Here is a 22,969-nt window from a genome sequence, read left to right on the forward strand (position 1 = left end):
GTTTGACAGAGGGAACTGTAACTGCTATGGTCTTATCGTCCCGAAATCGAAGAGAGAAGGAAGACAGGATAGGAGAAAGCCAGCCGTTCCGAGAACGAACATCATCCCATTAGGATAAAATCCGCCCCGGGCGGGATAATCCTGTGAATTGAACTCAGGATATTTTGGCTGGATTCCTTAACCACACACAGTCAATATAAGTTCGTATACCACCTACCTATATTATGCTTTTTTTTTTAGCTAAATCCGCTTTAGCGGTGAGCTATTCCTTTCTCATTTTCGTTTTTCTCTCTGCATCAAACGGTCGCCAGATGTTTTCATCCTGTCATAATTCTCCCATTCCCTCTCATTTCTCTTCCATCTCCTCTCCTGATTTCTCCATCCATGTTTTTCCCACTCAAAGGAGAGAGAGAGAGAGAGAGAGAGAGAGAGAGAGAGAGAGAGAGAGAGAGAGAGAGAAAGAATTTTTCCTGTAGGAGGTCTGAACTTTGAGATCATTGTGAAGAGGGGAGAGGAGGAAAGTGTGTGAGAGAAAAGTCAGGCAAGAATTTCAAAGTCTGAAGTCATTGGAATTTGAAATTTTCGCCTGACTTTTCTCTCTCAAATAAACTTTTATTTTTTGAAGAGGTTTGATAGAGGGAACTGTAACTGCTAAGTTCTTATCGTCCCGAAATCGAAGCGAGAAGGAAGACAGAATAGGAGAAAGCCAGCCGTTCCGAGAAGGAATCTTCTTCTTCTTCGCCTTTTCCCTTGTTCAGTTCGGATGGGGTCGGCGTTTGTCGTCGGCCTCTCAATCAGCTTTAAAGTGAGCGATTGAAGGCCAACTGGTTTTGGCTGAACGGCTAAACAAAATTTTCCGAGTGGATGCCCTCAGCAATCAACCTTCGCTATTGATATAACATAAGAGAATTTGGACCTACTCCTTTTTTTTTACCTAGTCCTCCATCTAGATGCTGATCTGCTCTCTATTTTTAGTCCCTCAGCCAGAACGAATCTTACCTACCTTAGGATAAAATCCGCCCCGGCTGGGAATCGAAAACGCGACTTAGCGCTTACAAGGTAGATCATTAAACTTTAAACATGCAGGTAGGTAGGTAGGTAGGTATAGGTACCTATGTACATTGTACATTACCCATTTCACCGAAATAAATAAATAAATAAAAATAACTTCTCTCCAAGAATTTCGTCCAACGAACCTGAGGGACAACGGAGGAGGTGGGAGGAAAATGAACAATCAATAATTCAAGGAGGAGAAGGAGAAGAGGTGGTAGGAGCTTAGAAGAAGCAGGAGGTAGATAGGGCTGGAAGAGAGGAACAACCTATGTACATTGTACATTACCCATTTCACCGAAATAAATAAATAAAAATAACTTCTCTCCAAGAATTTCGTCCAACGAACCTGAGAGACAACGGAGGAGGTGGGAGGGAAATGTACAATCAATAATTCAAGGAGGAGAAGGAGAAGAGGTGGTAGGAGCTTAGAAGAAGCAGGAGGTAGATAGGGCTGGAAGAGAGGAACAAGTGGGAGGTAAACTGGTAAGTAGGGGCGGGGAAAAAAGAGAAGAAGGGGAAATATTTTATAATATACGTCGAGGAGAGAGGAGCAGGATTTTAGAACAGACAGGAGGTAGAAAGTTAGAAGAGAGGAACAAGGGGGAGGTAGAAGAGAAGAAAAGGAACGAGGGGTAGGTATAGACAGAGGAAAAGAGCGAGTAGGAGTTTAGGAGAAGCAGGGGGTATAAAAGTTGAAAGAGAAGAAAAAGGAGGAGACAAATGGGAAGGAGGGGAAAGAGGGGAGGTAGAGAAAAGGACACAAAGAGTAGGAGTTCAGGAAAGGCAGGCGGTCGAAAGATGGAAAAGAAGAAGAAGGAGAAGGAGAAGAAGAAGAAGAAGAAGAAGAAAAAGAAGAAGAAGAAGAAGACGAAGAAGAAGAAGAAGAAGAAGAAGAAGAAGAAGAAGAAGAAGAAGAAGAAGAAGAATTAAATCTTATTAAATTAAGTGAATACAAAATACAATTCCATAGGTACAGTTTTTTTTTTTTTTTTTTTCCAAGTGTATTATCTAAAGAGGTGTATGTTGGAAAATACATTTTTGTCTCGAATATCTACAACTCTGACGACAGACAATATTAAAACAGTATGAATAATGCATGCGGTTTTGAAATATTAGCGTTGTCTGTGCCAAAACATGTCCAATTGTCCAATGTCCATGTTTTCACCGATGTGTCTCTCATCAGATTGATGATATAAGACACCTTGTTACTTCGCGTTCGAAGATTTCCAAGCAACTCAGCGTCTTAAAAAGTTGACAGATTAAATACTACATACTAGTAAAATGTGTTCAGCTCTGTACCAATCCAGGTCTTACAAGAGGATTAAGCGACTCTGGGACTAACCGAAGTATTTTACCTGCCTCGGTGGTGTAGTGGTCAAGGCGCTCGCCTGGTAAACAGGAGGGCGTGGGTTCAATCCTAGCCGAGGTAGATATGGAATTTCATCCTCAATATAATTTGAGAATTTGACCACAATAATAGTAGTAGCCTACTGCTGGACTAAAGGGACTTTCCAGTCCTATGCGAGCAGTATAAATAAGCACTATTATTATTATTTTTTCTTTCAATTTTTAAAGGTGTGACCGTCCGTCGATCGACGGCCGGTCGACTATGTGTAGATACACTTTTAGATCTGATCAGTTCCAGTCGATGATGTCAATCGATTTCTTCGGTCGAAGTGTAGACACCCCTTAATATGATAAAGCTTCCAAGTAGATACGTACCTTTGTACGTTCGTAGACCTAGATAAAAAGACATTCAAAATTCCAAGTAATAGGGTAAGTGTACCATTTATTCTCCCACTTGAAAAACATACCATTTATTAACCCACCTGCCCACATATATTTTTCTAATTTTTGTTTTTATGACTACAATTTTTGAATAGCACTGGTTCGATAGCAGTCTTTAAGCCCTTTCTTTTGATGAAATTGGATCTTGAAAAAGTTCGTCCAGTTCAGACTTATGTGGCGTATGGTACAGGTGGGCCAATAAATGGTACGTTTTTTAGGTGGGCGAATAAATGGTACACTTACCCTACATCTAGTGGAATAAAGAAAATGGTAATGGACTCTCCACTAATGAGAATGTTGACACCAATGAAAAAATTTCCTCCCGATTTTCATCAGAATTCTACATACCTATATGAAATCTCATTAATACCCGTGACTCACTTTTATGTTCCAAGAGGAGGCATTAGCTGGCCCATAGTCTCATACTACTCATCAGCTCACCCATAATACTCAAAAATTGCCCTACCTCATTATTCACCTCCTCTCCCCCTCACGCCCTCACTCTACAGACTCTACTCCTAATAATATCACCATCAGATCAGGTCGGTGACTCATAAATAATTCATTTTAAAAAAAAAACCTAATACATATTAATATTGCTAAGCGTCTCACGAAAAATTTATTTCACAACTAAAGATAATGTCCTCGCGATTTCAAAAAAAAAAAAAAAAAAAAAAAAAAAAAAATCTCCCAAAAATATTTTTTTTTTAAAAAAAACCCCTACATATTAATATTGCTAAGCGTCTCACGAAAAATTTATTTCACAACTAAAGATAATGTCCTCGCGATTTCAAAAAAAAAAAAAAAAAATCGTCTCACAATATTAATTTTGTATCAAAAAATCCCCAATCGTCTTATTTCAAAAAATCTCTCCCGTAGGACTTCTTTTCCCTCTGTCCTACCCCCGAATATTCCCTCCCCAGCCTCCCCTCCTGATGTGGGACTCGCACACTCACAGCAGACTTGAGAAGTGGGTATTTGTGTGTAATTTTGAATGAATCACGGGTCAAACACAGCCACTCACACTCATTCTCAGCAGAAGAGCAGATGATAATTATTAGAAAAAATTGAAAAAGAGGAGGAGGAGGAGGAGGAGAAGAAGAAGAAGAAGAAGAAGAAGAGGAGGAGAAGGAGGAGGGGGAAAAAACACGGGTCACACACAGTCACACTCATTCCCAGCAGATGATAATTATTAGAAAAAAAATTCTCTTACTTTTTCTCGTAAAAACATAAAAATCACTTCTACATGTAAAATTTTTATGGCCTACCCATCATACAGAAGTAGGACAGGCCTGTTTTTTGCTCGCTGCTGCCAACGTTTCGACCGACAAGATTTTTTTCTCAGAAATTTTCGTTCGAGAATTGGCTGAATACGTGAATAACTGAACAGCGCTCTTGGTTCTTTTATTGTACAACTTCTTGTCGATTATTGGGGCACTCTACGCTGCGAGGACTGGGGTAAACCAATGTAGAGCTTAAGTTTTTTTTTTTATAAAGGCCAGTCTAGGTAGCTTGGAGGGTGGAGGGTAGCGCGCTTTTCTTATTGTGAGCCTGGGCCGCGAATTCGATTTCCATCTGGGGCGAACTTCACCCTATCCGAACCCTAGGCTTTCTCCTATTCTATCCCCGTGCTCTCTTCGATTTTGGGACGATGAGAGCTCCGTTAGTACAGTCCCCTCTATTAAATCCGAAAACCTTTTCAAAAAAGTAAAAATACAGGGCTGATTAAGTTGAAACTTAGTACACTTTTTAGAAAGTCCATTCCATTTTCTCTGTTCCTCGAGTTATGAAAAAATAGTTCAATCCATTCGAAACCGTTTTATTTTCTTTGTTCCAAGACTTCCAAGCAATAAACAAACTAAAAATGATGCTAAGTATGTGCTATGGAATTCGACATGGTTTCATTTTCTTTGTTCCAGCTATACCATTTCATTTTCTCTGTTCCAGGCTATGAACAATGGCGCTCGTTGTTCTCCCGTGTGAGTTCCCCTATTGGTCTACGGTCCAGTCTTATCTGCGCGAAATCAACGAGTGCTCAGATGTGGCTAGCTTCATTTCCTTGATGGTCAAAATCTGCAACCTGTGCAAGTAAGTGATAAAAAAAAAGAGTGCTTCACCGTCGTTTTAATTTCGTAGCAATGAAACAACGGCTACATTAGACGCTTGTGGTCTGTATCGTAGAATGCCCATTCTGTATGCCTCTCATAAGATGGGCGAGAAGAGACACAATACAACCCATTTAGGTGCTGGGTCGAGAACACCAGAAAGTAACCCGTTGAAATATTTGCAATCGAAAAACGGGTACACATTTTTGTTGATGGTGGGATTCGAACCCGGGACCTTCTGCATGGCAAGCAAGCGACTGGACCGACCATGCCCTCTCCCACATAACAACCTTTTCTTCTTCCTCTTCAGTGTCAGTCTGGATATTGACGAGGACGAAACAGACCAGAGTGACCTCTTCACTCCTCTAGCTGAATTCCTGTCTACCGATTTGACTCGAGAAGAGTTGGACCACTTCTTCAAGAAAACGCTCAAAGTTCTCGTGCGAAAAGCTTTGGATTTGAAACACGTCAAGCCAGTCAATGGACTTCAGTTCAGTCTGCAGCAGCAATGTAAGTCAGCGTGAATATGAGTCCAGACCACTTCTTCAAGAAAACGCTCAAAGTTCTCGTGCGGAAAGCTTTGGATTTGAAACACGTCAAGCCAGTCAATGGACTTCAGTTCAGTCTGCAGCAGCAATGTAAGTCAGCGTGAATATGAGTCCGCAAGGCAGCGTGGATATGAGACAAAAATTTAGCGTACAGTTATTTAGAGTGAGTGAGTTACTCAGTTCATGAAAAAAGGGAGAGAGTCTGAGAGTCAGCATGAATGGATTAATCCTGTGAATTGAACTCAGGATATTTTGGCTGGATTCCTTAACCACACACAGTCAATATAAGTTCGTATACCACCTACCTATATTATGCTTTTTTTTTTAGCTAAATCCGCTTTAGCGGTGAGCTATTCCTTTCTCATTTTCGTTTTTCTCTCTGCATCAAACGGTCGCCAGATGTTTTCATCCTGTCATAATTCTCCCATTCCCTCTCATTTCTCTTCCATCTCCTCTCCTGATTTCTCCATCCATGTTTTTCCCACTCAAAGGAGAGAGAGAGAGAGAGAGAGAGAGAGAGAGAGAGAGAGAGAGAGAGAGAGAGAGAAAAAATTTTTCCTGTAGGAGGTCTGAACTTTGAGATCATTGTGAAGAGGGGAGAGGAGGAAAGTGTGTGAGAGAAAAGTCAGGCAAGAATTTCAAAGTCTGAAGTCATTGGAATTTGAAATTTTCGCCTGACTTTTCTCTCTCAAATAAACTTTTATTTTTTGAAGAGGTTTGATAGAGGGAACTGTAACTGCTAAGTTCTTATCGTCCCGAAATCGAAGCGAGAAGGAAGACAGAATAGGAGAAAGCCAGCCGTTCCGAGAAGGAATCTTCTTCTTCTTCGCCTTTTCCCTTGTTCAGTTCGGATGGGGTCGGCGTTTGTCGTCGGCCTCTCAATCAGCTTTAAAGTGAGCGATTGAAGGCCAACTGGTTTTGGCTGAACGGCTAAACAAAATTTTCCGAGTGGATGCCCTCAGCAATCAACCTTCGCTATTGATATAACATAAGAGAATTTGGACCTACTCCTTTTTTTTTACCTAGTCCTCCATCTAGATGCTGATCTGCTCTCTATTTTTAGTCCCTCAGCCAGAACGAATCTTACCTACCTTAGGATAAAATCCGCCCCGGCTGGGAATCGAAAACGCGACTTAGCGCTTACAAGGTAGATCATTAAACTTTAAACATGCAGGTAGGTAGGTACCTATGTACATTGTACATTACCCATTTCACCGAAATAAATAAATAAAAATAACTTCTCTCCAAGAATTTCGTCCAACGAACCTGAGAGACAACGGAGGAGGTGGGAGGGAAATGTACAATCAATAATTCAAGGAGGAGAAGGAGAAGAGGTGGTAGGAGCTTAGAAGAAGCAGGAGGTAGATAGGGCTGGAAGAGAGGAACAAGTGGGAGGTAAACTGGTAAGTAGGGGCGGGGAAAAAAGAGAAGAAGGGGAAATATTTTATAATATACGTCGAGGAGAGAGGAGCAGGATTTTAGAACAGACAGGAGGTAGAAAGTTAGAAGAGAGGAACAAGGGGGAGGTAGAAGAGAAGAAAAGGAACGAGGGGTAGGTATAGACAGAGGAAAAGAGCGAGTAGGAGTTTAGGAGAAGCAGGGGGTATAAAAGTTGAAAGAGAAGAAAAAGGAGGAGACAAATGGGAAGGAGGGGAAAGAGGGGAGGTAGAGAAAAGGACACAAAGAGTAGGAGTTCAGGAAAGGCAGGAGATCGAAAGATGGAAAAGAAGAAGAAGGAGAAGGAGAAGAACAAGAAGACGAAGAAGAAGAAGAAGAAGAAGAAGAAGAAGAAGAAGAAGAAGAAGAAGAAGAAGGACGGGGTCGAAAAACTGATAGAGAAGAGAAAAGGAGTAGGCGCTCAGGATAGGCGGGAGGTAGAAAATTGGAAGGAGGGGTAAGCGTAGGAGGTAAAGGAGGGGAAGGAATGTGGAAGGAGAAAAAATATATGAGAGGAAATATTGGGGGGAAGGGAGACAGGAAAAATTCCGAGTTGGAACTGTTTGAAGAGATAAAGAAAAACTGTAGGAGGAAAAAAGGGAGGGAGGGAGGGAGAGAAAGCGTAGGAGGTAAAGGAGGGGAAGGAATGTGGAAGGAGAAAAAATATATGAGAGGAAATATTGGGGGCAAGGGAGACAGGAAAAATTCCGAGTTGGAACTGTTTGAAGAGATAAAGAAAAACTGTAGGAGGAAAAAAGGGAGGGAGGGAGGGAGAGAGAGATAGAGAGAGAGAGAGAGAGAGAGAGAGATAGATAGAGAGAGAGAGAGAGAGAGAGAGAGAGAGAGAGAGAGAGAGAGAGGGTAAAGTCTGTGAGAGTATGACTAATACAACATACAGATTAGAGGCATAAAGGAGGGAGGGGGAGAGAGAGAGAGAGAGAGGAGATAGACAGGAGGGAGGGGAGACAAAAGGTGGGAGGGAATAGGGAGGAGAGAGAGAAAGTAGAGAGAGACATATCTACAAAAGGAGGGCGGGGGGAGAGAGAAGGGACAAAAGGAAGGAGGGAGATGAGAGAGGGAGGCAGAGAGACAAAAAGGAGGGAGGGAGGGAGGCGAAAAGGGAGGAAGAGGCAAAATATTTCTGTATCTCTTCTCATTCAATTATTTTCATCTCAATGGCACAGTACCGTTTTAGCCATCATTGTTAGACGGTGTTTTTCAAGAGAAAAAATCCAATTATTATTTATTTATTTTTTTTTCTAAAAAAAAAGAAAAATATTTTTTTAACGAGATTTTTTTTTCTGTCTTCCACCTTTCCAGTTCGCAAAAGTTGACAAGTTCGTAAAAAGCTCGTGTGCTCAATAATATAACTCGAGCTCAAAAATATAACGCGATAATTTTATAAAGTATCAGTAAGGTAGACTGCGTGCATGTTTTTCGATATATTTTTTTCGTGATTTAGTATTTTTTTTTCTCTAATAATGCTGAAAAAATAGGTGTTGAAATAAAAATTTTATGCGAGTATCTACCTAATTTTTAGTCAATTTCACGTAAAGGATCCAAGTATCTACACGTTCATTGGGTAAGTTTTGTCAGACAAGTTGGATAAAAGTTCAGCGGTAAGTTTCAAGTGCCCACGTGGTTTTACGAATGTAGCCGAATAAGTATTTTTTTTGTATAGGTATCTACCTAGGTATTTTTGTTTTATTATTTAAGTAACTTTAACTCATCACAGGCACAATGTACCTAATTTCAGAGCTGAATCCTCCTCGTCTAAACCTCTAAACCTTTAGCGTGATAGCTAAAGGACTATTATTTTATTCATAAGTTCTAATAATTCTAAGTTCCGTAGGTATTATGTATTGTTATTATGTACGTATTTTTATGAGTTTCCTGAGGTTTTTTTTTATGAAAAGGAAAGAAGTCGAGTGTTTCACCACAGTTTTTATTTCGCTATATTTGAATCATGTGGTCTGTGTCGTAGCATACCTACTTGGGCCGTAGTATGTCCCTCATCCTAAATCTGCGTCCAAACATAGTCGACGGCCGTCGATCGACATCAAGTTTCAAGTTCCCACGTGGTTTTACGAATGTAGCCGAATAAGTATTTTTTTTTTTTTGTATAGGTACCTATCTACCTAGGTATTTTTGTTTTATTATTCAACTCATCACAGGCACAATGTACCTAATTTCAGAGCTGAATCCTCCTCGTCTAAACCTCTAAACCTTTAGCGTGATAGCTAAAGGACTATTATTTTATTCATAAGTTCTAATAATTCTAATTTCCGTAGGTATTATGTATTGTTATTATGTACCTACGTATTTTTATGAGTTTCCTGAGTTTTTTTTATGAAAAGGAAAGAAGTCGAGTGTTTCACCACAGTTTTTATTTCGCTATATTTGAATCATGTGTTCTGTGTCGTAGCATACCTACTTGGGCCGTAGTATGTCCCTCATCCTAAATCTGCGTCCAAACATAGTCGACGGCCGTCGATCGACATTGACCGACAACATATTAGATCCACCTCATCGATCGACGGCAGTCGACTATTATGTGTGAACACAGCTCAAGAGACAATAATTCCCACTTAAGTAGGTGCTGGTGCTGGGTCAACACGAGAACACAAGAAACCCGTTGAAAAAACAATCGAAATAAGAGAGCATTTTTTTTTTGTCAACCCTGTGAATCGAACCCGATACTTTCTGCAAGTGTGTTACCACTGGGCCATTATATTGATGACGCGCGTCTAGTACAATTCAAACAATGAACAATTGAATTTATAAACTTACAGTTTGGAAAAGGGGCGAAAGTTGATTTTTTAAGTTTTGAGAAAAACGTGTTTAAAGTTTGAAAATCTTTTTACTCAAAATTGGTGCATTTTAGAACTAAACTGTAAAATAAAAAAGATTGGCCGTACGCTTTTCTACATTATAGGTATAATAATTACAAATTTCCTTTCTTTGAAACACGATTTATTTGTAATTAAAGATGACACTAGTTTCGCCTTTTTTCCGAATTCTCACTTTTTTGAACGAAAGAAAACTCTGAGGAGAGGTCTATCCTACACCAACTCTGACAAAAAAGGTCTTCAAGGAAGTCTATACACACTGGCACATTAAGGAGCAACGGTAAAAATGATACTAGTTAGGTATAGGTTTCACTCAAACAACAGGGCCCAAACTGTGATCAGTGAGTCACTGGGTTGCTATTGTTAGTAATAATATTATCCCAGTGACCCACTGATCATAGGAAAAGGCACAAAAAACACTTTTCATATCACAACAATAATAAGGATTGAGCAATTTAACAAGTCATTTACCTACCTCACAATGAACTCTAAATACTGTTGCGTCCGACTCAGAACAATATGGCGCATCCAAAAATGCAGAATTCGGAAAAAGGGCGAAAATCGACTTTCGCCCCTTTTCCAAACTGCCCCTCAATTTGAAAAAAAAAAAATAATAATAATAATAGTAAATAAAATAATAATAATAATAAAACATAGTTTTAATACAATTTAAATGCACATCATTGGATTTTTTTTTTTTTAAACTTCCAGAAAAGGCTGTCAGGGTAAATTATCCAGTATGAACTATTTAAGTCAAAGTCAAACTTTGAAAAATGAAAATAACCCCGAATCCAGTGAATTAATCATAGATATGCAAATGGAAAGGATGGATATGCAAATTTCAGCATTTTTTTTGAACTCGAGTGTTCATTGTGAATGTTTGTTCCTATGTTTGTTCTCTGCCCCTTGTCATAATATTCAGATACTATGCTGTCTTCACAACGACTTGTCTTCTTATTTCATCAGCACAAGAGAGGATTTTTTCATTAGTTTCAATTTCTAGGTATTCCTCTATTATTAAACATCCATTTTGAGAATAATATCTGCTTTTTTTTCCTTGAAAATTTCCTCGTGTTCTTTGTCTTCTTGTTCTTTCAGTTCTTTGTCTTCTTCTCTCTCTTTTCCCTGTTCTTCTTTTTCTCTCTCTGCATCTTCTCCTTCTTTTACTTTATTAAACATCCATTTTGAGAATAATATCAGCTTTTTTTTCCTTGAAAATTTCCTCCTGTTCTTTGTCTTCTTGTTCTTCTTCTTGTTCTTTCAGTTCTTTGTCTTCTTCTCTCTCTTTTCCCTGTTCTTCTTTTTCTCTCTCTGCATCTTCTCCTTCTTTTACTTTTCTTTCTTTTTCTTCTTCTCCTCCTTCTTTGTGTTCTTCATCTTCTTCTCCTCCTCCTTTTCCCTTCTTCTTTGTCTCTGTTTTCATTCTTACGCTGTCCAAAGCTGTGTAACTGTTGGCACTTTTAAGGTCGGGCTTAAATCTTAAATTAAAAGTGAATACAAAATACAATTCCATAGGTACAGTTTTTTTTCAAGTGTATTATCTAAAGAGGTGTATGTTGGAAAATACATTTTTGTCTCGAATATCTACAACTCTGACGACAGACAATATTAAAACAGTATGAATAATGCATGCGGTTTTGAAATATTAGCGTTGTCTGTGCCAAAACATGTCCAATTGTCCAATGTCCATGTTTTCACCGATGTGTCTCTCATCAGATTGATGATATAAGACACCTTGTTACTTCGCGTTCGAAGCCACCGAAGTGTCTCTCATCAGATTGATGATATAAGACACCTTGTTACTTCGCGTTCGAAGATTTCCAAGCAAGTCAGCGTCTTAAAAAGTTGACAGATTAAATACTAGTAAAATGTGTTCAGCTCTGTACCAATCCAGGTCTTACAAGAGGATTAAGCGACTCTGGGACTCTAACCGAAGTATTTTACCTGCCTCGGTGGTGTAGTGGTCAAGGCGCTCGCCTGGTAAACAGGAGGGCGTGGGTTCAATCCTAGCCGAAAATTCTTAAGGTCTTATGGTCCCGAAGTCGAAGAGAGAAAAGAGACGGGATAGGAGAAAGCCAGCCATTCCGAGAACGAACATTATCCACAACCTCCGCGCACGCCGGGGGTCCCGGGTTCGATTCCCGGTGGGGTCGGAAACTAATGATTTCTGACATACTACCCGTCAAAACTACCTACTTGCCCACTAGTCTTTTTTTAAAAGAGGTTTGATGGAGGGAACTGTAACTGCTAAGGTCTTATCGTCCCGAAATCGAAGAGAGAAGGAAGACAGGATAGGATTCCTATTCTTAGTTTAAACTTGACGAATTAGCTTTTGAGTTTGGAAATTGCCTGTCACACCCATATTCATGAACAAAATACTTAGTTGGTAGCGCGTCTGCCTTGTAAGCACTAGGTTGCGGGTTCGATTCTCGCCCGGGGAGGATTTTATCCTAAACAAATAAGGTTCGTTCTCGGAACGGCTGGCTTTCTCCTATCCTGTCTTCCTTCTTCTTTCCATTTCGAAACGATAAGACCTCAGCAGTTACAGTTCCCTCTATCAAACCTCTTAAAAAAGAGTAGAATCTTTGACCGCCTATTGCTGCCATTCCATGAGTTCCTCCCATTCTTTTCTCGCAGGATGAGGAGGGGCGGATCCCGAGGTTTCATGCTGGAGGAGAGGTCCTCCTTGAACAACACCAACTACCACAACACTTCCAACAACCAACTTGTGCCTCCATCACCCCAAGTCAATGGACAATTGCAGAGGGGGAACTCTTCCAAATATAGGTGAGTGAGCCTAGTTAGCTTGGAGGGTAGAATAGAATAGAATATACCTTGTTTATCCTGCTCGAATGAGACTTAAAAGTCCCTTTACTCCCGCAGTCTAAACAAGGTCTCGTATATTTTATAGTTTTAAGAACATAATGTTACATCAGCGCGTCTGTAAGCGCTAGGTCACGGGTTGGTTCCCGCCCGGTTCGGACTTTATCCTGAACAGATAAAGTTCGTTTTCATGCCGACCACTCACGTTCCTCTTTCTTTCAATAAAAGAAAAACTCCATCTGATTTTCTTCCCCAATTCTGTTTTATTTCAGTTTCAGTACGGATTACACGTCAGACAGTCTGGACGAATGTTCGTTCTCATGCCGACCACTCACGTTCCTCTTTCTTTCTATAAAAGAAAAACTCCATCTGATTTTCTTCCCCAATTCTGTTTTATTTCAGTTTCAGTACGGATTACACGTCAGACAGTCTGGACGAAGTGTATGAGACTCTCAACAAGTGGCTGGATGAATCCACCACCATTGCCCACAATGAAAGAAATCTGGCTGTGATGCAATTCGCTTCCAATCTGCTCAAACGGACGCTTAGTGAATCTTTCGTGGGTGAGTATTGGGTTCCAACCTCAGGTATTAGAGTGGAAGCACCCCACTTTGGAACTTCCAAGCTGTTGAGTTCCAACCTTTAAACTGGACGCCACAGGTACGAAAACCTTTGTTACGAGTGAAGAACTCGTACGTTGTCCCACAAATCGAACGAATTACTTTCTGAAGTTTTGTAAAGGAAGATGTGGTGAATTGGTGATGTAGTACAGAATTGGTAACACTGTAGCCTAGTATAGTTTCCCCATCCGTGGCACAAGTTTCCCCATCCGTGGCACAAGCTCTGCTTATACGGATGGGTATACCATTTATAAGAAAAATGTATGTTCTGAGTTTTTTGTCGTTCAAATATAAATGGAAACTTGTTAAAAAAAAGGTTGTTCTCAGATGGATGGACGTGGTTAGTACCCATTTGGATAGGTGACCATCTAAGGGATCGCATGCTGCTGGCTATTCCCGGCCCCACTCAGGCTGGGTAAGGTTAATGTGAGTAGGCGGGTAGCTTGTCGCCGAAGGGAGGGTAAAACCCCTATCAATAAAAACTTTAACAGTTATACAGTGACAGTTGAATTTTCCTATTGCTGTTTTATCATCTCTTTTTTAAAGTCTTTTTCTTTTTAAGACCAGACTAAGCTGGTCCACTCCCTGTTCAACGTCCCTCCAGCTAGACGGATCTATTTTTTAAAGTACCCACCTATGTTTTAGGTCCGCAGAAGTTAGGCTTAGCTTAAGAGAATTTTATTGTATAAATTTACTATGGAATATTATATAAGAACATTCAATTCAATTCAATTATCCCATACCTAATGGAGGTTAACCCCCGAAAATAAATTTTGGATTCCCACAGGTATCCCAATGTCGCACGACGACGAGCGGCACTACACGAAATATTCCGAAGAGCTCGCGACCACCAATGGCGACGGCGACCCGAACTGTCGCGACAATGGCGACTACATGACCGCCAAACAGAAGCTCCAACTGGCTGCCCGGAGTCTGAGTCTGGAAATCTCCAAACACAAGAACAAGCTGACCAGTCAGCAGAGTCAACTTATCAGCATGCTCACGCAAGGTACCAACCTGCGTGCACGCCGGGGGTCCCGGGTTCGATTCCCGGCGGGGTCGGAAACTAATGATTTCTGATATACCTACCTACCCGTCAAAACTGTACCTACTTGCCCAATAGTCTTTTTTTTAAAGAGCTTTGATGGAGGGAACTGTAACTGCTAAGGTTTCATCGTCCCGAAATCGAAGAGAGAAGGAAGACAGGATAGGAAAAAGCCAGCCGTTCAGAGAACGAGCATTATCCCATCAAAATTTCTAAATAACGACTTATTTGTGGTGAAGCAAAGGAGGCACTTAGTAATGCTGTGAAAAAGCTCTGCTCTACCACAAATAATTCATGGTTTGATTTTCATTTACTGACGCCAGGTTCCACGGATCTGCTGCCAGTGGTGACGGGCAACTGGGGGTGTGGGACGTCCCTCCTGGGGGATGTTCAACTCAAGCTGCTCATTCAGTGGCTGGCGGCCAGCGTGGCTCAGGTGCCCCACATCGTGTACTATACGTTCTCACATTTCAAACTGCGAAAGGTGAGTCTAGTAATAATTTTTATTTAGACTTTTTCACTACTCTAGCTAAAAAATCTGGTGTGAACATCACACGACTTTCCTTACATAGGTGATAATTTTATTCACAGTTGGATCTTTGGGGGCTCCAGAAGGATCATTGATCTTGCCTTAGGGGGCTAAGCTCAGTAGGGGTCCTTTTTCTCAGTAAGGCCAGCCACACTTTATCAAGTAGACCTGACAGGTACGGCTGAAAAGGTCCGCTTGTCAGGTCTACCTGATGACCACACACACTATCAGGTATGTAGACCTGATAGGCGGACCTGATCAGGTGTACCGGTTAGGTCTACCTGATGAGTGGCTTATCTTACTTGAACTTAATTTATTGAACTTACTGTTCGTATTATTTGCAGTGGATTGCACAGAATTCCAGCGCGATTTCGTCTCCTCTCTCCTCGCCCATTCATTCTTCTCCACATTTCCCAAGAGAACTGTCAAGACACATCCCACGCTTCAAGACTTCAACTTCAGCTCTTTCTTCAAACATTTAGATCAGTAAGTCAGACAACTTTGAGTCAGGGGACAGTCGCTCAAGAAAGAGAAGAATGGAAACAGCTCTTTTCTTGGATGATAATGATGACTCAGGGGACCCTAAAACGGACATTTCCACTGGTTTCCCGAATTTGATTTTGTGTGCTTTTATCAGTCTAACTTTTCCCGGGTTCAGACGTCAGCCTCTCAATCAGCCTTGGGGTGATTCTTTTTGGGCTCCAAGTATTTTCTTTAGAAAAAAAGATCCGTTTCTTGAAGTGTTGGCTAGCCTAATTTGTAATATTACTTTCTAAGCAGACAAAAAGTACTAATTTTTAGGGTTTTCAATGCCACTAGTAACGGTGGACGTTCCCCTAGATACTTATACACGACTTACTCTATTTCAGGAACTATCAGAAAGCCAAGCTGAGGAGCATCCTCCACTATTTCGACCTTCAGGATGACCTTAACCCGAGTCTCGAGTTTCCCAAATCCCCCCTAATCGTCACCCGTCAGGTCATGCCAGGCCGGGAGTGGCTTACCATAGAGGACTGGCTGGAGTGTAGCTCGCCGCTATGCCCGCTCAAAATCCGGCATGAGGGGAGAATGGACCTGGGGACTCCGGATAGCTTGACGGTGTGTTTCTCCAGTCCGCGGGTCGGGGGTTTGATCCTTTACGATGGCAGCTCCAGGGTAAGAGACACAAAAGGAATATATAAATCTAAAAATAATTAATATTATTTGAGGTGTTTTATTTGTGTGTTTTTTTTATTTATTTTATTATTATGTATTATTTTTTTTTTTTTTTGAGGTTTGATAGAGAGAACTGTAACTACTAAGGTCTTATCGTCCCGAAAGCGAAGAGAGAAGGAAGACAGGATAGGAGAAAGCCTGCCATTCTGAGACCGAGCATTATCCGTTCTGTATGAAATCTGCCCCAGGCGGGAATCACACTCGCGGCCTAGCGCTTACGAGGCTGACCCACAAGGGAATCTAAATAATCCATTATTTGTGGTGAAGCTGAGAGCATTTAGGGACCCCGAAGGGACACATTCAGGGGCCTCCAAAGCCTATAATTTGGCTCCCGGTCCCCCGTCAATCTATTGACCGAGGGGCTCCCTAGGCGAAAAGTTGACAATAGGTATAGACGCCACTAATGGCAACCAAGTTGTTAATCTTAGGCGGGCTTATCTTAGGCTAGTAGGCAACTTGATATTATTGAATAAAGAAAATAAAACATTGATTCTTCCATCATATTTCAGGAATGCATTCAACTGGCCACCTGTCCGGAAATGCTATGCGTTCTCCTGTTCGTAGAAGCTCTGGAAGACAACGAGGTCCTTCTGGTGGAAAACGTACAACAGGTGTCCAAAATCATCACGCCCAGATACAAAGCCACGTATGAACCCCTGCCCGTACCCCAGATGGTAAGAAATTGCATGAATTAAAAGAGGTTTGACAGAGGGAACAATAATTCTTAAATTCCCCAGATGGTAAGAAATTGCATGAATTAAAGGAGGTTTGACAGAAGGAACAATAATTCTCAAGGTCTTATGGTTCCGAAGTCGAAGAGAGAAAAGAGACGGGATAGGAGAAAGCCAGCCATTCCGAGAACGAACATTATCCGTTCAGGACAAAATATGCTCCTTGGTTAGGTTTCGACTGCTCTGATCCTTATTTTTTATAGTCCCACAGCAAGACACTGATCAGCCAGACCTTGGTATTCATATTACTCGGTTTTCACTTTTTCAGGTCAAAATCTTCCGAGTCATTAAAACCAAGAGTAAGGTCTCATAAAATAAAATCTGATTCCCCAAAACTGCTCGTCACTCAGTACAGAATATGAAAATAATAATAAAATAAAATATAAACATTTTTTTATTATTTTTTTCGGTAGTGATTTCGGATTGCCTACTTTAGTGTTATTAAACCCGAACAAGTTGCCTCCAAGTTCTTTCACCTCGAACCAAGGTTTATAAGAGAGAATCCACGATCACTTTCTTTGCAATTTCTCTTTTCAAATACGAAGTACAAGTAGATAGGTAAGTAAATACCATATTATAAGTAGGTACTTATAAAATTAAGTATGTACATATAAAATAACATTTTATGTACCTAAGTAGGTATATAGGTTCATATCTTGTATAGGTACCTAATTATTTGTAGTTCTATATTTTATGATAATATGAGATTTTTTTCTTACATACTTTAAGCAGGTACATGCGAGTAATTATATTATTATTATTTGTTTTTTACCTATTTAAGATGGGTATTATTTGCAAAGCGTATCAAAAAGGATAAGGTATCATTAGGTATGAACTTACCTATACCTAGGTAGAAGGTAATTACCTTGGTTTGGGTAGAAGAGCTCACTGTGTGAGAATCCTGCCATAAAGCCTTTAAAAAAAATATTATACTTTTTTCTCGAGGGTTGAATACCTAAGTACTACCAACCAAGCTAACTAGACTGACAAGGGGAGTTTACTGTTGTTCCTCTTCATCCCTCAGGTCAATGTCTGCTGTATGGACGCCGAAAACTATTCCCGTCTCCCGTTGAGTCAGTACGAGGAGGATAATGTCCTGAGGGAACTGAACAAGGCCCTGCTAGGATTCCGACAGAAGACGGTCCCCACTTACAAGCCGGTCACCCATCAGCCCAAAACCCGCCGGCTATCACCCATCGGCGAAAGCTTCAGTTCGACCCCGCCAGAGACTGAAAACCAAGAAAATGTGAGTACCTTTAGGTATACCCGCTTAGGGGAAGAAGTACGAAGGAAGAAAGAAAGAGAGGTCCTGGGTCAACACGAGAACACTAGAAACTAACGCGTTAAAATATTTGGAACCGAAAAAAAAAACGAGTATAAATTTTTATCGATGGTGGGCATCCAACCTGGGACCTTCTGGTGCATGGCAAGCAAGCGCGTTACCAGTGGGCTAACTAGATATTGAGATCTTTTTCTAACATCTCTGTCTTCTACCTCCCATCGCTTTCAGAAAGACCCGAAAAACCCCTCTTCCACAACCACCATCGTAGGCAAACCCACAGTGCCTCCAGTGTCCAAAATTCCTCCCTCGTCGTCCAAACGGGGCAAATTCATCGTTCTAGGATCCTCCGGCGAATGTTTGCCCATCACCAGGCGAGAGCCTTTGCTCCTGAAGACTTCACCACCAAAAGAGGAAGCTGGAAGGAGGAGACTGCCCCACTTGCCGAGTCAGCTGTCTTCCATGGATGAGGAGGAGGAGACGTTTTTCACCGCCAGGAATAGCATTCAGGATCCGTATGAGAAATTGGGTGAGTTTTTCTTCTTCTTCTCTTGATAAGGTATATACCCGACACCTGATGAGCATACACACCATCAGGGAGACCTGACAGGTACGGCTGAAAAGGTCCGTCTGTCAGGTCTAACTGATAGTGAGTGGCTGGCCCTAGAGAGAAGGATGAGGTAGGAGGAAGCCAACCGCCATCCCGAGAGCGAATGTTATTAGGATAAAGTATGCCCATTGGCGTTTATTAAATTGGCGTAGCACTTACAAGGCAAAGGAAAAAAGAAGAAGAAAACCTTGAATAGTTCGACATCTTTTTCGGGGTTTAACTATTATTCTTTATTGTATATCATATCTAGATTCGGAAACGGAGGAGTTAGCTGAAGAGAGTGCAAGACGTTACAGCGGTCAGCTAGACACTCCGGAGCGGCGAAACACATTCGCGGAGCGACTGAAAGAAGCGCTTTACAATACACGGACCACGGAAAGTTCCGAATCGAGCTACGCTGTGGGGATTAGTGTGGCGGGGTCCGGACTGGATGAGGACGAGATCAGGTGAGCTTTGGGGGCACCCTGTATTGAACGAACGAAGTGAGATTCAAGTATCCTATTCTTAGTTTAAACTTGACGAATTAGCTTTTGAGTTCGGAAATTGCCCGTCACACCCATATTCATGAACAAAATACTTAGTTGGTAGCGCGTCTGCCTTGTAAGCACTAGGTTGCGGGTTCGATTCTCGCCCGGGGAACCTGATCAGGTGTACCTGTCGTCAGGTCTAACTGATAGTGAGTGGCTGGCCTTATACACTGTAGATATAACTAGAGAATAATCTATGACTCCTTTTGTTGTACGTATGTAAGATACGTGATTTGTATTCTAGGAATTTTGAAGACTTTAGAATTAGATATTTTTGTCTAGAATTTTTAGAATTAGGGACTTTTGTCGAAAAGTACGTAGCTCAATTAGATGGTCCTGCATAGTGTAGGTGTAGACATGTGTAATTTGGTCCTAAGTAAGTCCAGATCAAATTAGGTAGGTATTTAAGTGATTAAAAAAAAAAAAAATCGCTAGTTAAAATTTTCTACATTTTTTTTCCATTTCGGTACCTTCAACAATAGCTGGATTTGACTTCGGACCAGGCGCTTAAATTCCTGGGCTTCCTAAGAAATAAAACCCCCCAACTGTATTATATTTTTTAGATTACCTTTTATTGTCCTAATTTTGAATTGAAAAAAATAATTCAGAGGCCTAAATAAAAATGAAAATGTTTCGTTATATTAAAAAGCGTTGAAGTGTCATTATTATTGTAATGTTTTATTGGATTGTCAGGTAAGCACCCAGAAGTAGACCATGAAAATGTTTCTAAAATCAAATTAATCTGAAGGAAATTAGACTATTCTAGTGTATGGCACATTGCATACTCAAATTAGATTCCAGGCGGTCATAGGATTTACTCTCTCAACAGACACAATGTGAGCTAGGGTTGATTTTAGGTTCCAAATAATTTACACAAATTTCGGTAAATAACATTAAGGGCTTAAATGCTAAGTAGGATTGAATATTCATTTAGAGGTATTTACCTACCTGTTTATTATATATTTTTATTTTTATTACCTACAAGGAAAAAATTACCTACCTACATATTTCTTTAAATTCACAATTTTTACCTCCCCAAAGGTACAACTTAATTATCTACCTATAAGTACCTTTTTCTTTATCTAGGTACCTACTCTCAATGGAAAAAACAGGCATAAAAAAAAATCTTATCCATGAATAACCATCATGACAATTAAAAAAAAAATAATAATAATAAAAAATAATAATAATAATAAAATAAAATATAAACATTTTTTTATTATTTTTTTCGGTAGTGATTTCGGATTGCCTACTTTAGTGTTATTAAACCCGAACAAGTTGCCTCCAAGTTCTTTCACCTCGAACCAAGGTTTATAAGAGAGAATCCACGATCACTTTCTTTGCAATTTCTCTTTTCAAATACGAAGTACAAGTAGATAGGTAAGTAAATACCATATTATAAGTAGGTACTTATAAAATTAAGTATGTACATATAAAATAACATTTTATGTACCTAAGTAGGTATATAGGTTCATATCTTGTATAGGTACCTAATTATTTGTAGTTCTATATTTTATGATAATATGAGATTTTTTTCTTACATACTTTAAGCAGGTACATGCGAGTAATTATATTATTATTATTTGTTTTTTACCTATTTAAGATGGGTATTATTTGCAAAGCGTATCAAAAAGGATAAGGTATCATTAGGTATGAACTTACCTAATACCTAGTAGTAGAAGGTAGTTACCGTTGGTTTGGGTAGAAGAGCTCACTGTGTGACAATCCTGCCATAAAGCCTTTAAAAAAAATATTATACTTTTTTCTCGAGGGTTTGAATACCCTAAGTACTTTCAAGTTCGCTCGCTAACAATGCAAACAGAAAAAAAAAAAAAAACAAAAACATTAAATAGATCATAATCAGTACAGATCCAAGAACTCAAAATCAACTCAACATGACGGGTCACCCAGCAGATTCTGGCCCAGCTAGACGTGTGCTTAACTCAAGTGTTCCCTGGTGGGTAAGGTATATGAGGGCATTTCACTTTAGGCAGAACCAGACTCACTTTCCCTCTCTCAAGTCTATACTCAAGCCGATCCCAAGTACAGGCAGTTTGTGGAACTTTGAAATGGTGTAGCCCGCCCTAGGTTAGCTTGGAAGGCACTCAAGGTAACCTGCCCTTGATCTCGTCACTCGTAAGTTGTGCACTTTGTGCGCACCAGTTCGATTCCCACTCTGGGCGGATTTTATTCTGATGAACAGATAAGGTACTTATTTTACTTTACTTTCCTTGTTCAGCATATCTTGTCCATCCAGAAATCTAGACCGGATGGCCGTGTCAGTCTCTTTTCAACAGATAAGGAAAGTAACAAGTAATCAACAGCTTTTCGTTCTCGGAACAGGTTCGTTCTCGGAAAAGCTGGCTTTTTCCTTTCCTTCTCTTCTTATTCTCTCTTCGATTCCGAGACTAGACCTCCATTTTTAAAGATCCATTTGATTCTTGCCTACTATCTTTACTGGAATTTTACTGAAGGTGCTGTGGTCATCTCAATTAATGTTGAGAACCCATGTTCTCCTGATTGAGAGGCGAGCGTGTTGACCACTACATCATCGAATGACGGACAAACATCAAACTTTTCGATCGCACTGTAGTCGATTTTGATTGAAGAATCAAGACTCAGAAGAGAAAGATTTCTCCGACCTTGATTCACAATACACCGCGAGTACATAGCTACATATACCTGATATTAAATAAATACACGGCTATATATGTATTATATAGATCGCGATATATGTATATTTATCTACCTGATATAAACACAAGTCGATTTAGAACTTAGATTAGCCCCATTGTCAAGGATATCATTTCAGCAAAATCCTTGCAGCACCAATTCAGCAATGAACACAAACGAAGTTAACCAATGTACAGCAGATCGGTGGTGTTTGTAAGACTTGAATTTTGAGTGCAAAGTTGCAAACATTGGAAAAAGATGAAATAAACTGAGAACTTCGTGTCGAGATTCTATTGGCCCCCACAAAGACTTGAATGCCCAAAAAAGGCTTCCATAAATTTGGTCAGAAAGTCAGGAAGAAAGCCAAAAAAGCTTCAATCATTCATAACGAAAAGTCCCACCATGAGATTTTCCGCCCTGCCTGGGATTCGAACTCAACACCTCCGTGGTTAAAGTTTCTTGACCACTTGGACACTAAAACTAGTCCAGTTTATTCAGAAGCCTAGATGTGCTCAATTTAAATGTCATAATAATGATACCTACCTCTGATTCTCTGAATCAAGGGCACTTGTACTTTTTTTAAACTTTCTAAATCTGAAGAAAAATGAAAGTGTCCGAATTGAGTAACCAGACGTAATACCCGTAGCTTAACACAGGTGAGTTGAGTAAGGTTGTTTTTCTTGCTCTCGCTCTCTCTCTCTCTTTTTACCAGCACTTATAAGAAATTTAGGAAAATCATGAGCCTTTTGGAAACAAGCTGATGTAGGCCTTTTCAAAATTTTGTGAATAAGAGTCTTTGCGCCTCTCTGGAATTGAAAGGAGTTTGCAAATTTTCGCTCCGGCTGGGATTCGAACCCAGCACCTCCAGGTTGAGAGTCGGTGGTCTTAACCACTCGGCCACTGAGCTCACCACTCACCATATCTTGAGCCACCTTATTCATTCCGAACAGAACTTTCTACTATGAAGATTTTTTTTACGATTTCATAGCCAGGTTCATTGTCGTTTGACGAAATCAGGCATGGTTTAGCAACGGGTTTGTGGTCAAGAGGTAGCGGGTTCGAAACCCCAAGAAAATCCTTTTTTTTTAATTTTAATACGTACCTAGGTACCTATTTTTTTTTTTTTTTTTTTTTTTT

General features: G+C 40.2%; 1 protein-coding gene across 1 annotated transcript; it reads left to right on the forward strand.

Moving 5' to 3' along the window:
- The first annotated feature begins 4,787 nt into the window (after positions 1-4,787).
- LOC103517052 (poly(ADP-ribose) glycohydrolase-like) lies at positions 4,788-19,082 on the forward strand. Its single transcript, XM_026829290.1, has 8 exons — positions 4,788-4,929; positions 5,257-5,456; positions 15,142-15,283; positions 15,667-15,952; positions 16,522-16,686; positions 17,768-17,989; positions 18,254-18,551; positions 18,883-19,082. The coding sequence occupies exons 1-8, from the start codon at positions 4,799-4,801 to the stop codon at positions 19,080-19,082; spliced, it is 1,644 nt and encodes a 547-aa protein (XP_026685091.1). The 5' UTR covers positions 4,788-4,798.
- Positions 19,083-22,969: the final 3,887 nt, after the last annotated feature.

This window comes from Diaphorina citri, unplaced genomic scaffold, assembly GCF_000475195.1.
Source record: "Diaphorina citri unplaced genomic scaffold, Diaci psyllid genome assembly version 1.1 scaffold1734, whole genome shotgun sequence".
NCBI lineage: Eukaryota > Metazoa > Arthropoda > Insecta > Hemiptera > Psyllidae > Diaphorina > Diaphorina citri.